At 42.3% G+C, this 15,470-nt stretch overlaps 1 protein-coding gene across 2 annotated transcripts in view; it reads right to left on the bottom strand.

Annotated features, from left to right (window-relative positions):
- NAA16 (N-alpha-acetyltransferase 16, NatA auxiliary subunit) overlaps positions 1-10,233 on the bottom strand; it is a 66,544-nt gene extending 56,311 nt beyond the window's left edge. For both annotated transcript variants that reach the window (XM_054397954.1, XM_054398035.1), the window contains exon 1: positions 10,039-10,233. In XM_054397954.1, the coding sequence (XP_054253929.1) occupies positions 10,039-10,092 (54 nt within the window). In that variant the 5' untranslated portion in view covers positions 10,093-10,233. The remainder of the gene's footprint in view (positions 1-10,038) is intronic.
- Between the last annotated feature and the right edge of the window lie 5,237 nt (positions 10,234-15,470).

The following is a 15,470-nucleotide window of genomic DNA, read 5'->3' on the forward strand; positions in this document are numbered from 1 at the left end:
AATACAGGCCTGCAGATCAATAGGCAGTCTCACAAGAAACATGATGGACCATCAGAAGCACCAATAAGAAAATGCATTTAAACTGATTTAACTCTAAGTAGTTAAATAACAACAGCTTAAAGCTTTGTTAGAAGCATGTAATTTGTTTAAGTTCACTGTACTTTCATATAACCCTGCTTGGAGACCTCTCAGCACTTGATAGTTTCTTATTCTTGCCAAGCAGTGTCTTCTCTCATTGCCAAGATTTTGGTGCAATACCTAGGATTCATTTATACAATTTTCATCTTAGGTTCTCAATGCTTACATCTTTAATTTTTAAAACAGTATCTACTGTGTAATGCTGATCAGGGTGCTGGGTAAGGAAGAAACTCAGGAAACAAACGTGGAACATCTGAGCCTAGTAAAAAGAACAGGGCTTATACACCAAGCCCTCTGGAAAGAAAGCCAACAGTCAGTTGTGCTAGAAATCTGCCAAAGCCATAATGGTGATCAAGTTCAATAATACAGAACTCTCAAAATTTATAACTGATTGTGATTGTGATCTGCAGCTTTTCCTGGGATTTACCTGACATGTATTCAGGGGCTGTTCATATTATTAATACACATTTCTGACCCAAAACAGGCACAATCAATAGAAGACTATCAGCATACTGTCACTATTCTTAACTGACATTTAAGATTTGGATCTTTCAAAACCTTCCTTCTTTTACTGCACATCCACAAACCAACACGATCTGCATCTAACAGATAATCAATGTTTCTCACAGCAGCTGAGCAAATTAGTTATACAAGAACTTCAGTAAGATGTTAGACAGAACTCAGTATATGCTGCTTCTATGTGAATAAATAATAATTACCGAATCATTCAGCAGTCTGATAGCAAGGTCTCACACTATCTTGCTTGAGTGATATGCAATTAAGCTCCAAAATAGTTGAGCATCTGTGTTCGAAATGCTCCCTCTATCATGAAATATTGGGATACTTGGCATTACTGATACAGGAAAGGAAAGCATTATGAGATCAAGTTTCAGAAAGACTACAGACCTTTGCATGAGGTTTCCCAAACAACAATCCTCCCTCCACACTAATTTCAGTTAAGTTTGAGAGAACACAAAAAAGTATCAGCTGGAAGCAGCTCATGCAGACTAAGGAAGAAGTTCATTACTGCTTTCCCACTCTGACAGCATCTTAGATTTCTAATCCCAGGACATTCCTTGCAGAGCATCAACATTGCTATCCTTCCTCTCAAACCCTACTGGTATTTTGCATATGGAGCCATCAATCCTCCTCTCTGCTAATAAGAGTGGTTAACCTCACCACTCAAAAAGAAAAGTTGAGGAAGACAGCCTAGCCCCAGTCTTGCTTGCTTTGGTTCTCAAAATGGAGAGGCCACACAGTTCTTCCCCAGACCTGGGGACATGGCAATGTATAACCATGCTAAGTCAGACCACAGTAACAATTCAAAATACAGATTGTCACAGTAATATTTAAGCTTTTACTGTCATGATTCTCTGAATGCAAAAATGTTTTCCTTCAATGAGCTTTTCCCAGTTAAATTCAAATCTACAGAATACACAAAACATATCAAGAGCAAATAATCTTGAATGCTATTACATGACATGTACAGGATGATGTGGTTATCAAGGTTCAGGCAGCATAGGTTTATCATAGTGAGGTCCTGCCTGACTAACTTGATCCCCCTCTATCACAAGGTGACCTGCTTAGTGGATGAGGAAAGGCCAGAGATGTAGTTTACCCAGATTCCTGTAAAACCTTTGTAAAACCTCTTCCATTGTCCTGGAGAAATCAGCTGCTCATAGCTTGGACAAGCACACCCTACACTGGGTAAAAAAATGGCAGGATGGCTGAGCCCAAAGAAATGTGACAGAGTTAAATTCAGTCAGCAGCCAGTCAGTAGATGTGTTCCCCAGGGCTCATGTGGTGGGGGGGCCAAACAGGCCCAACAAACCCAGAACATGTCCAGGCTTGATCCCCCTCTCCCCTGCCTTCCTGCAGGGGTCTGGGGAACATGGGAAAAAGACAAAGAAGCCAGGTGTCAAAGTCTGGTAAACAGACACATGCACTGCCCATGCTTCACCTAGACTAGGTTTATGTCTTTACATAATATGGTCACAGCCTAGCAAAATCCCATTCTACTGGTTGTCAATTGGCCAAATTGATCCTCAGGCAAATGATAAAAGCAAAGCCAAATTGTAAACAAGGTGCCTTGCCTAAGATGCAGAAAAAGAAGCCACAAGCCTTGTAATTCAGAAACTTTGCCATGCTTCAGTTTACCTGGAAAGATGCAAGCCCCTTTGCATAAGCTGCAGTAAAACCATAATCAGCTTGAGTCATACAGTGCAGGAGCAGGCAAGTATCTTGCTGGCCAGAAGGGACAAAGCCCAAGTGAGCCAAAACCCTGTCCCCCCCAAAGAACTGTCCCCCTGCAGTGGTAAGTTGCTTCCAGCCTAAGCACCTGCTTCTCAAACCCAGACCTTGCAGCAAAGCACCAAGAGAAACATGCTATTGTCCAAGAGCCTGAAAATCCCCGGGGCAGCCTGCGAATCCTGGGAAGCTCTGAGAGCCACCCACCATCAGGACAGTGAGACAACCCTGCCAGCAACCAGCACTCGAGAGCACCCCAAAAGCCGTTTACTAGCTAATGTACAGCAGCAGCACCCCTCCATGTGGGTGGGATTCCCATTGCTCTGTGTAACCTGGACTACATTGTAGCCCCAGACAGAATTCCGGAAAAATATTTTGAGTAATTGGTTATTTCTATAAGGCCTCTTTGTAAAAGATTCTATCCGTCTTAATCTTGCCATTTTGGCAATGTCCCTGTCCAGTCTCTTCCTAGTGGACAAGAGGAAGATTCTCTTTCCCAGGGTATTTTCCTGGTTCACTTAATGCTGTTTAAATCGTTAATATTGCCTATATACTGTACATATCCATTGTAAATATACTACAGCCGAACACTGTACCTATTACTATTTATTAATATGAAAAATTGACCAAAAGGTATTAATTTATTATATTAGCCTTATTAATAAATCATAGATCATATTTGTAACTGTTCAGTACTAAGGCTTGTTCTCCAATATCTTTATCATGATCTGGATGAGGGGATTGAGTGTACTCTCAGTAATTTTGCAGATGACACCAAGTTAGGCAGGAATGTTGATCTGCTTGAAGGTAGAGAAATTTTACATCGGGATCTGGACAGGATAGATCAATGCATTGAGGCCAGTGGTGTAAGATTCAACAAGGCCAAGTGCTTGATCCTGCACTTGGGTCACGACAATCCCACACAATGCTACAGGCAAAGGGAAGAGTCCCTGGAAAGCTGCCCAGCAGGAAAGGACATGGAGGTATTGGTCAATAGCCAGCCAGTATGAGCCACCAGTATGCCCAGGTGGCCAAGAAGGCCAACAACATCCTGGGCTTTATCTGGAATAGGATGGCCAGGAGTTACGAAGCGATTGTGCCCCTGCAGTCAGCCCTGGTGAGCCCACACCTAAAACTGTGTTCAGTTTTGGGCCTGTGACTTCAAGAGCAGCAGCGAGTTGCTGGAGCAGACCAGAGAAGGCCACAAAGATAACAATGGGCCTGAAAAACAAGTATTATGAGAAGCAGCTAAGGGAACTGAGTTTGTTTATCTGGAAAAAAGAGTTTGAAGGCAGAGCTTGACTCTCCACAAGTACCTCTTGCAGGGATGGTTGGTCTCTTCTCCCAGTTAAGTGAAAGAACTAGAGGAAAGGTCTCAAGCTGCATCAGAAGGGGTTTAGATTGGGTATCAGGAAAAATTTCTTCACCAAAAGGATTGCTAAGCATTGAAAAGAGTGCCCAGGGATGTGGTGGAGGAAACATCTGGGGGAGGAGTGGCATTTAAAAAACATGGTACTTTTTGACATGATTTAGTGGTAGACTCAGTGTTGCATCAACAGTTGATCATAAAGATCTTTTCCAACCTAAATGAGTCTATTTTTCTTGCATTCTGTACAATAATGCCTATAATCACCGTTGTTTGTATATTACTGGCAGAATAAAACCACTATTGCATTTATTATCAGAAAGAACATCATGTGGCAAGAGAACGCTGTTTCAACATTTGTTGGCAGAGACATCTTTAACATCCCTATAAATAATGCCTCTTTTAAAGGGGGAAGCTTGTTATTAATTTAAGCACAGTGTAAATTAAGATCTAGCCTAATTCCATGCTGTGCATACACACCCAATACAACTCAAATCCCTAGAATATCCTTTCTTTCAAAGAAGCAGAAACAAGAAAGCATGCAGTAGGAAGAACTCTTGCTTAAAAGAACTCTGCATCTGTAGCTTCCTCACTGAGTTAGAACAGTTCCCTACTGTTTATGAACATGTGTATGCCTCTGCAAAGCTGAAACCACAACAGCAACACTAGAAATTAGTCAGGTCATAGTCTGGCCATACATTTTCAACTAGTTTCCAATCCGCATTTTGTGTAGATGTATCTGCCACATCTGAGGTCAAACTAAAGATTTGCCTATCAAGAACTCAGACTGAGACAGTGCTCCATAAGCTAGTGGAAAGGCATCTGGGAACAGTTCAGCAAATCAAGCTACTGGTATCAGCACTGTTTCCTGATGCTTGATACACACATGTATAAATCTGAGGGTTTAAAAAAGTTATCCTTTCATTTAGGTATCTTAGAGCAAGTTCAAGGCAACTACCCATGCACGACTTCAACCTCCCATAAAAGATTTCAGTGATTCAGCAAAAAGTTCCATCAATCATAACAGATGAGGCCAGAGAAATCAGACCCACCTGGTACAGGCCACTACAGGTAAGAAGCAAGTGTTAGCTGCATAGGCAGAGGCTTATGAGTAAGCCAATCAAGTATTACTTTCTCAGCTTCTACTTATCTGTGCCTCACCAATCCTCCAAGACAAAGGGTGTCATCTTCACACACACACACAGAGTAAAGGGCTTTTCCCCTACAAAGTGCCTAAAGTATGTAATAGCTACTACATCTTGCAGCAAATGGTCCCACAGAATAACTACCATTTTCTGAAGAACTTTATTTGGAGCCTGCTACTTTACAACCACCATTTCTACCATAATTAAAACTAGTATGATGGCTGGAAAATAGTTAAGTCACTGCTTCTGTGGGTGGTTCATCATTTCAGATTCTTCTGTTATGTTCTTTTTCCTTCAAGAAGGTAATTGTATACTTGCATTCGTCTTCTGAGTAGTCTTAGGGGCAGAGAGAACAGGGGCTCAGGGAAAGCAGCAACACAGCACTGAAATGTAGACTTGTAGTGTACTTGAACAGTAGCATACTCAGGATTCACCAGCTTTCAACTACTGTACAGAGAAATTGTTTGAACAGAACTTCAAAACCACCCCAAAGTCTCAAATCTTAGGAGCAATCCAGCTTATAGATTATGCTAGGTCTATACTAAATCAGGATTTCCAGGCCTAAAATTAACATATAAGCAATTTTACTTGCTAAGGCTCAACTTCATCCAGAATCAGGAAGTACTTTGGCATGTTTTCAGGTGGCCTTCTTGTGTCATAAGTAGTTGAGTACAACTTAACTCTTCCCACAGTTCATTGCTTATTCTGTTAAATACAACCAGAGGCAATGAAGAAAAAATTCCACAAAAAAAAAAACCACAGTGAGACTTAACTCTGAAGTTTTTATTCATATAGGAACTTTTCTTAAAAAAAGTCCCTTAAAGAGTCTTGAGCAAATAAACAACCATCACCACTCCATGGAATCGTGCTTTATGGGCCCTTCACTATGACATTCACAAATCCCTTGGAAACAAAAAAACAAAAGGAATATTTGCTTGATAAAAAAGTCTTCTCCAAATCAGGCTCCTTCAAATTGCTGACAAGTATGAAGCATGACATTCCCTTATGAAAGTCTTACTGACTCTTGCCATTATTTTATTACCTACCCTCCAGAAAGCTGTCATTTTAGTAGTCTATGGGTGGTCAGCCACCCTCACCACCTCTTCTGAAAGTTGGCATCAAGGGAACTCTTCCTATGCTGCCCCTCCTTAGCAGCACAAGTCACAACCACATCACAAGTGAGTCTTGATTACAGCAGAAAATTTTCACTTCCAGTCCCATTCTCCTGTCTTTAAAGGAAGAGATCTTTAACAGAGGCTTCAAACGTCCACTACTCCAGCAATGGATTACAACAGTTACCTCAGCTATGTTACTCATTTCATTTGGGAAGCACTAATGCAGTATCATACCTTTCCAATTGAGTTTAACAGTTTGGTAGCTCTCTCATGTTATTATTACAAAAGCGACTATTTGTATACTTATAATCCATTATTATTTCATCAGTTAAAATGGAAAACACTTTTAGAATTTTATGAATATGAATTCATTTCATTAACTCCTACAAACAGTTGCGTATTTCTTTTATCAAGGAAAAAGCCTCTTAAGATTATAATACATGTATGTGTATATATATATATCAGAGAACAAAAAGGACACTACAGAACAGCTTCTCAGAGATGGGACACTTAAGGTAATTTCTAAGATTTCTTCATCCAAAAATGTGGAAGATACATGCCTTGAAGAACCATGCACAGCAGTTCACTGCTACAATGGGATATACTTGTAGACGTGTGTTAAATTACTGAAGTCAAATGACAGTAAATATCTAAACTGGTCTCACTAAGAGTAATGCCTTGTCTGAAGAGGACTCTCTCATAGTAGGATGAAATAGTCATAGGATCGTCCTTCCTCAAGGGATACATCTGCAATTAAAGCAAACTTATTTTATGCAACCACAGTATATGGAATTCACTGAGAAATCAAATGATTAATTATTTACATGCAGATACTATCCACAGTTATATTAGGCATGGAATAAAGAGCAGACAACATTGTATAATACTGGACAGACCTCAATAATTACTGCAAGACACTAAATATTTCTTAAGGACAGAAACAATTAGGCAAGTAAGCCATGAAAGTATGACAAACCCGATTGTTTACCTCTAAAACACACATATGGACTACTTCCATACCCTGTCCAGACAAAGACAATTTGATTCTATAAAGGAAGAACTTAAAAACACTTCTAAGATGAGACTGTTCTTCGCGGGGGGGGGGGGGGGGGAGAGAGAATCAAAGCTGCTTAAAATTAATAGTAGCCTGAAGGCAAGCTTACAACTGTTTTAAATACATAGAGAAAATATCCACCTAAGTTTACCAGAAGTAAACACCAAATGCACATAAGCAAGCTCTGGTGTTAACAAGAAGCATGTTTAAGTGACCACGTGTATGTGTTATTTTAGATTGCATCTGCCCCATTCACTTAAAAGTCACATGACTGAAGACTGATTTTAAATGGCAAGAAACACACCAGCATTCCTGTATTCTTCTTTATGGATGTCTTTCATAAAGGGAGAGCCAGGAAGCTTTCAAACACTTCCTCCATGCCTTCTGTAAGACTGAAGTAAAAGAAGAGGCTGAAGCTGCTTAGGCCCCGTAGAAGTAAGGCTTAAACAAAACACACCTAGAAATCAGGACAGCAAGAAAAAAAAATGAGCTCCAGCACTACTTTACAGTAATACTGAGAAACCAGAACTATTACCTGTGCAATTCATATTAGATTAGTTCCCTAATAACATCACAGCTGGTTTTACATCAGCTTGTTCAAATACTGCCAAACACATGGGCACAAAAATTGATGTGACTTCAAGGCTTCTTGATCAGACTTTACAGTTTACACTGCAGTTCATGATGTTATGTTAGTTGGGGAAGTTCTGTAACTTTGGTTTGTTCTTATGTGGGCATCTTGTCCTGACTCTTAAGTCTTACATGTTACGTTCACACAAAGTCGTTGCCTTCTGAGCAATTCTCATAATCGCCAGATGAGTTTCCCCATTTCATAATTGCTAATGCTCCACAGAGTTTGTAAAAATACTTGGTCTTAATATATGAGTAGTTTCCTCACATCTGTTCCAAATGATTAAATCACTACATGCTTGTAAGGTCATATTATACAGCCTCCTACATAATCCCCCTCACCAATTTTTAAAATGCCCTTAGTGTACCTAGTTATGTCAAGTATTCTGGCAGCGCTAAAGTAGGCAAAGGCTGCCACTACAGCATTACATTCTATACTACTACACTAAAATACTCTGAAATATGTCAGGCAAGCAAGGGGTTCAGTTTGTACTATTTAGACATCAGCATTCTAGAAAGAGTGCACCATGAAATCAGATCTAAATACAAAGAGTAATAATAAGTTTCAGTAAGTATCAACACATGAAGTGACAAGCCAAGTAGTAAGTGCGTGATTAACACTTTATAAACTGTGATTAGCCACTACACAGCACCGATTAGGCTCAGAAAGCAAGTAAATTTCCACATCAGCTTCAATGATTTTTATTCATCTTTTTTCCCTACCTAAGCATTTATGTTTTGTCCACTACTTAAAAAAAAGCATAAAACATGATTGCTAGAAGAGTTCCTCAGTATTTCAGTTGGAAAAAAACTTCAGAACTAAGTGCTACTGTGAACTTGTTTGCTGCTAGCAAGTATAATCACTTAACTGTTCTAATATTAGTCATTTATTTTTAGCAGAGGGAGAGTGCTAGAATGATTTACTAAGATGCATACCATAAGTATGTAGTAAGCAACAAATCACCATTAAGAACCACTAAGTCTTCTAAAATCTACACACTATCCAAAGCAGGTGAAAGAAAATAGCTCTGAAGCACCTGCTGAAGAGTACCACCTATACAAAAGTACACAGGCTTACACATGCTGTTTGTTTTGAGCTCAGCTTCCTGAAGCCAAAATGCTCACCTCTCCAGCAGTTTTTTAAACTAGCCTAAAACATTTCCACTATAACTAAAGAAATCCATACCTGTTTAACAGATTACCACTGTGCTGCATAGACTTCCTCTGCCTACAGAGGAGCAAACTGGCACAAAATGCCTCAACTTTAGTGAGGCAAGAACTTCTTTCTATAAATAACCCACACTATAAAATCTACTGTGTTTAAAATACAAACTTAGTAAGCTCTTCCTTTAAAGTCCTCTCACAAACACTAAATGTCCATTGCATCACTAAGTCTCACAAAAAGCTGAAACAGTACAAAGAATAGTCGTCAAGGTAGCCCAGCATATAAAAGTTGAAAGAACTCTTCCAAAGGCCATACAGAATCAAGATACTCGAATCCATCATACATTTTCAGCTATGCTTAAGACTGCTAGGCGAACTGGCTTTAATCTAATGGCTGTATCAAAATTTACGTTCTTGTTGAAAATCGAGTACTCAGGGAGATCGACACTATCAGTAACGCCAAATCCCGGCTAGCTACGTTTAAGCCGTGCTTCGAGGTCTTCTTCCTGAGCGCAGTGACAGGGGTAGCAGGCGACTGCAGAGAGCAGCACACCAACCCCCACAGCAGACCCTCAGTGTACGGCAGGCAGAGATGAGATGACAATCCCGTCACCAAGCCACCGCTTCCAGCCGTCCCAAGGACGGCTCAGAACGCGGGCAACGGCCCGCCTCCGCCGGCGGGGCCACCGCCCGCTTGCGGCGGGAGGGACCGAGAGGACGGAGCGCCGGCGGCGCGCTGCCGAACCCCATAGCCGGAGTTCGCCACAGAGTTAGCGTCGCAGGCGGCAACGAAGGAGAATCGCGGCCGGCAGCGCAGAGGCGGGTGGCTCACTGGCTCTCTCCTTCCCGCCCTCGCCCGGCCGGGGGCGACACCAACCCTTCCTGGCCCCCCACACGAGAGGGGGGCTCGTCTGGCCTGCTCGGCGGGCCCCAGACAAAGAAAGGAAACGGGAACGAACCGAGACGAGGAGGCGGCGGCGACAAACGCAGCTCGCCCCAGAGCGAGCGTGGCTACTACATGCTTTTTCACTCAGCCGGAGCTAACTCCGGCAGCGGGCGAAGTAACCTGCTATAATAACCCCAGTCGGAGGACGCCGAGAGAGAGCGGCGTGCAAGAGAAAAGACAAGGGAAAAACAGCAGCAAAAAGAAGAGAGAGACGAACGGGGCCGGTAGCTCACCAGGATCCGCTTGAAGAGGTTGCTCTCCTTGGGCGGCAGCGGCACGGACGGCATGGTGCGGGCGGCTCCAGGGCAGGCACGGCTGGCGGGAGGGAGGAAAGCTGTTGGGGGTGGGGGCGGCCTGGGAAATGCGGCCGGGCGGCTGCTGATATGAGGGAAGGGAGAAGGGGATAAGGAGGAAAGGAAAACCCCAAACTCGACAGGGTGGTGGTGGCACGACTCCTGCCCGAGCGGCGGCGGCGACTCTTTAACTCATTGGCCTGCACCGCCCTCCCCGCCGGCTCCCCTCAGCCGCTGCGCGAGAGCGGGGCCTCTCTGCGCAGCTGCTGGGGAGGCCTCACCGCCCAGCTGACGCTGCAAAATGGCAGCCGGGGTCCCCTCCGCGCAGGCGTACCGCTGCCGGGTGCTCCCTTCCCCCCTTTGCTCTTCCCGTTGCTTCTCCCTCAGACGGGCTTTCTCTCTGGGTTGAGTGAGGTTGTAAGGGGGTTCTCCGTGGCTGTTTCGTTCATCCTTTATACCCGCTTATCCCTTTTGTGGTCTGAGAGGAGGCTTCGATGTTTGTCGGTTGTATTTCGTCCCCTTTCGACAGCCCTAAGGGGAATTACCTGCCGTGAGAGAGGCTGGCGGTGGGCGGCCCTGAAGAGGGGAGCCCTCGGCAACGCCCCGAGGGGAGGAGGGGGAAGAGGACTCCCATTCAAATTACGGCTGTTTCCAAGGCGAGGGCCGTGGAAACGGGGTGCAGAGTGCGCTGTAGTGCTTGGCCTCTCCCGTGGCTGGGAGGGCAGAAAGTCTGGTTTGCTCGCCGTCCTGTTTCTCTTTGCTCCTCGTAACCTAGTTTTAGCGGCTGCCGTTCCGACTGGTATTTTGGAAAGCCACACTGCCCAAAAGCCTGGGAGGGAGCAAAGTCTCTGTACAATGCAGAGCTCTGAGAGGCTGCATGCCTGCGGTGCCCTAGCTGGTATTTAAGGAAACAACAGCAACTTTTCTGACTAAAGTCAGACTTTAGCAAGCAGAGATGCTGTTTGTTGCATTAATGCATTTTTCAGCAGTTGGTTATGTAAAACTTCCCAGCACTATCGTGCACACTTGGAACAGTAGGCTTTTATTCATGACTTGGCTCCTTTGCCAAAGAACATTTAAAGTCTTTTGACTCTCTTTTTTCTTGTCTTGTTTTTCCCAGGAAATCATTCTTAAATGAATATTCGCAAAAAAAAAAAAAAAAAAGAAAAAAAAACACACAAGCAAACACAAAACCCCCAACCACCAAATAACAAAACCAACCCAGTCTAACCAGAAACACTAAAACTATATGGCCTGGATCATTTACTTTGAAGGAAAATGGTTAAACTCAAAGTTACAACCAATTAAAAAGACCATGTTAGAGGGGAAAGAATTGGCTTCAATTAAAACACCTGTTTATGTAATTGCTCTTTTAAAAGTATTAATTAGCTTTTGGCATGTTTTATAAAGTTAATTTTGTAATAATGTAGTTACCCACCTACTGTCCCAGATGATGCACTTGCTAGATACCCACATTAAAGGAAATATGGAAAAGAGTATGTAACAAGAGCAAATTAGAAAGCCTGTGTACTTATGTTGCTTGGTTACACATAAAGTAGGTGACTATGTGACTGTGACTGAGGATCCCAGCAGTGTGTCTTTAGGTTGTCACCTTACTGAAGCTGATGGACATGATAGCTACTTTCCTTTCAGGCTAAAGGAGGGAACAAGAGACTGTACAGTTTCTTGGAACAGAGTAACCTGGAAAACAGTCTACCTGCAGACAGCTAAAAAAAGCTGGTAGGCTTAAGAAGCCTCGTGAGATGAAAATAGCAAAACTGAGGAGAATATTAAAAAAATGCAGCATATGCTTTCCTAGTTCTTCTTAGCTGAGCATCAGTTTGTGGACACTGTTTTTGTAGATGGTGGGGGTTTTTTTGGTGTTGCTTTGTTAATCTGTTTAGATGAATAGTCTGTAATAAGTTTCTTCGTAGAAAGATTATGTTTATTTCTCACTTTTTTGTTCTGACGTGTTTTAATGGTGTCAGTCACCTGAATCACTGGTAGCAACACAGTAGTGCATGCCGTATCCAATTCACTGCTCTTTATGTTATATGGTATAGTACTCCTATATCTGATTTTTTCAAAGAAGGAATACTGTTGACAAGGATGGCAAACTTGACTTTGCCCTCCTGCATTATTTTCAGAGACAGTACCAGAACATGGATTAAGCACTTTCTGTAGCTAGCTGAAGCCTTGGCTTCATGCCTCTCTGAGATGGTCAGGTAAATATTCTGCTAGGTGGACCTTTGGTCTGAAGCAGTAAGGCTGTGCTTGTCAGCTAAAAGTCTCTTTTTCCTGCTAGTCAAAACACTGAAAAGAATGATGTCTGAAAGTAGGTGAACTGCAAGTAAGAGATGGGTTCTGTTTGCATTTAGACATATGTCTGCGTTACATATGTGTGTTAAAAGCAGTGAGAAAATGAAAACAAGGAGGCAATAAAATGTTTGTAGACAACCTGGGAATATACAATGAAACAAACTTTTGGGGGGAGGCAGAGCTTTAGTGAGTTTTGGGAGTGCGGTCAGGAAAACTTCTTGTTATTTAATGCCACTGTGCTGAGCAAAACAAAACTCTTTCTACAGGCGTTATTAGTAAACAGGATTGTGTTCAAGATGTGTATGATTCTGTCACTAGTTTTTCCTTCAAACAAAATTTAGAAGTCTGTTGACAAAGCTGTTTGGATTTGAAAGGGAAGAGCAGTGTTAAAGTGATACACACATTATAACAAGCTTGTGATTTTGTCATCTCTCTCATGTCATTCTGTGACCTGTCAACATCAGCTAGTATCTGCAGAAGTTGTGGAGTTATGCTTGTAGATCATTAAACCCAGTTAGGGCCCCCTGAGTGAAAAACGGCCTCCATGTGGGCACAGACCTGCCTTGAAGCCGAGCACATTGTAAGGCCTGGAGCCTGTTTTGTCTGGTGAGCTATTTCTTTGCCTCCAGTTTCTAAAGCAATTGGTAGTTTAGGATTGTCAGATTTTAAAGTACAGGACCGCCATGTCTGTCTCAAAGCCCTGAAGCCCACCAGTATTTCTGTTGTCACTCTTTCCTTCTGTACCAGATGTCCCTTGTGGGCTGCAGTGGTGGTTGAGGAATACAGTGGCGCCCTGTTCCAAGCAGCCTCGGCCCTGTGACCCCTAATCCTCACCATCTCCATTGGCAGTTGCTTTGGCCACACAGGCTTTAAGAGACCAAAGCAAACCATCAAGGGGCTGGAAGAACAGACAGCAATGGGATTTCCCATCCTTTGTAATCAATTCCCATATTGCATTCTAAAAGCATAGAGTAAATATGGGGAAATAATATTTTATGTATTTTGAATATGAGATGCATGGATTAGGTCCTGTGGTTGGCAGCCCTGCTGACAGTACAGCCCAACCCTTGTCTTGACCATGCAGTTTCTGTGTGGCTTGCTTCTGGTTGGGAGGGCTGAGAGGTTGTTATAGTCTCCTCACACTTAAGGTAAAGAATTTGTCCACAAATCATAACAAAATTCAATCATGATTTGCAACAGTGTGGGAGCTGAAATCCCTGTCCCACACTGACAATGACCAGGCTAGCTCAGTCTGGAAGCAAATGAAAGCTGTATTTACAAGCAAAACTATAATCTATGATGAAATGCAATGAATACATACAAATATACACTATTCACAACATTTACAAATATGTACAATCAAGAGAAAAGCACAACCAAGCTCCCTTTGCTTCCCCCAAGGGGCCTCCCCCCCAGCCAGAGGGAATCCCCCCAGGCCCCCCTGGCAGAAGGCAGAGAGTCAAGAAGCAGAGAGGCTGTTAGACTTAGCTTGTCAAGGTCAGTGTGTTATCTTCAGCCAGAAAAGAAGAAGAAGCAGGCAGACAGAAAATGAGCAAGCAAGCTGAGTCCCAGACTGCCCAACTCCCCAACCTTGTTTTGAGTAGAGATTCTTAAACATTTCTATCTCTCCAATGGAAGTGTTTAGAATAATCATTATTTTGCTTTCTTACACCCAATAGTAATTTATTTGCATTCTTTCACTTTCTTTGCTTGAACTTTGTGAAGAAAAATTAAAAAGACAGTCTTAAAACCATCACATGATTGCATTTAATCAAGAGTATTGAATGTAAGAACCACTACTGGCTGGAGCAGAAGCTGATTTGATTTTCCTTGGCCTACACCTGTTCTTTTAAAATAATTTTTGAGTATGTGGTCTGCCTATAGTTTTCACATTCTTCGTAGCTTCTTGGTTGTCCTCCCAGAGATTACCTTCCCAAGATTTTTAGGCACCAGACTACCTGTTTAGAGTCCCAATGCAAAGATACTGTTATTACTTCATTTAATTTCATTGAGTGAAGTGTGGTAGGGATGGCATATGGATGATGGCATCTCTCAAGTGCAGCACTGCAGGCTCAGGTCTGGGGAGCACCTTTGAGTTTTCAGGGTGCTTTTTGCTGTGGCCCTTTGGTAGATTGGATCAGCTCTGAAGTGGGTCCTGTTCTCTGGGAGACTTTTTTCATCTGTCTACCTTACCTTCTGTCCCAGGGGACAGAACAGAGCCAGAGTCTGTCCTCAGATCCAAACAAGTGGTTAGTTGTCATTCATATGCTGATGAGGTTTGATCTGAATCGTCCTGAATCCGGTCTTGTTTTCAGTCTTTAGGAATATCTACCTCACCAAATCCCAATGATGTTTTATATACCAAACACCAAATTTTTACCATTTGAAAAAAATCCTGTTGAACAACAGTAGCTGAGAAGAAAGCTTTTTTTGGTGATTTGTAGATATGGAAAAACCCCAATGTTACTTAAGTCTTTTTTAATATGCAAATATAATTAGGTAGTTGTATAATCTGTTTAATATTATCTATTAAAATGTGCACATACATACTGTGTCTTACAACACTCCTTATGAGGAAGCTGCAATCTATTAGTATAATGATAATCTGAATAGTTATGCTTACTCATGTTTTGTAATGGGCGTTTGTCTTTAGTAGCATAGTTATTAATTGTTAAAATATAATTGAATAGTGAGCTTTGACATAAGATGGAACTGAACAGTTTTATGCAGACCTCTCTGAAATTAATCTTTTAATAACTAGACTTGAAACTTTTTTTCAGCCCATATTTTGGGAAAACACGAGGAAAAGTGTATGTAACTCAACAGCTTAGAGACTGGAAACAGACGAGATTGTTCCCATTGCCAAAGTTAGAGTGTGTTGCCGTGCAGCTGTGAGGAAGATACTGACAATTAAGACCTACTTTTAAGGTCACGTTCCCCATCTTTTATTTCGCGCCTTGCGTTTCACTGAGTAAAGCAACGTCTGTCTTTACTGACAGAACTGCTCCAGCGATGCTCGCAGCCCTCTGGTGCGGGCACCGCCTACGTCCCCT

The sequence above is a fragment of the Indicator indicator genome, chromosome 1, assembly GCF_027791375.1.
Source record: "Indicator indicator isolate 239-I01 chromosome 1, UM_Iind_1.1, whole genome shotgun sequence".
NCBI lineage: Eukaryota > Metazoa > Chordata > Aves > Piciformes > Indicatoridae > Indicator > Indicator indicator.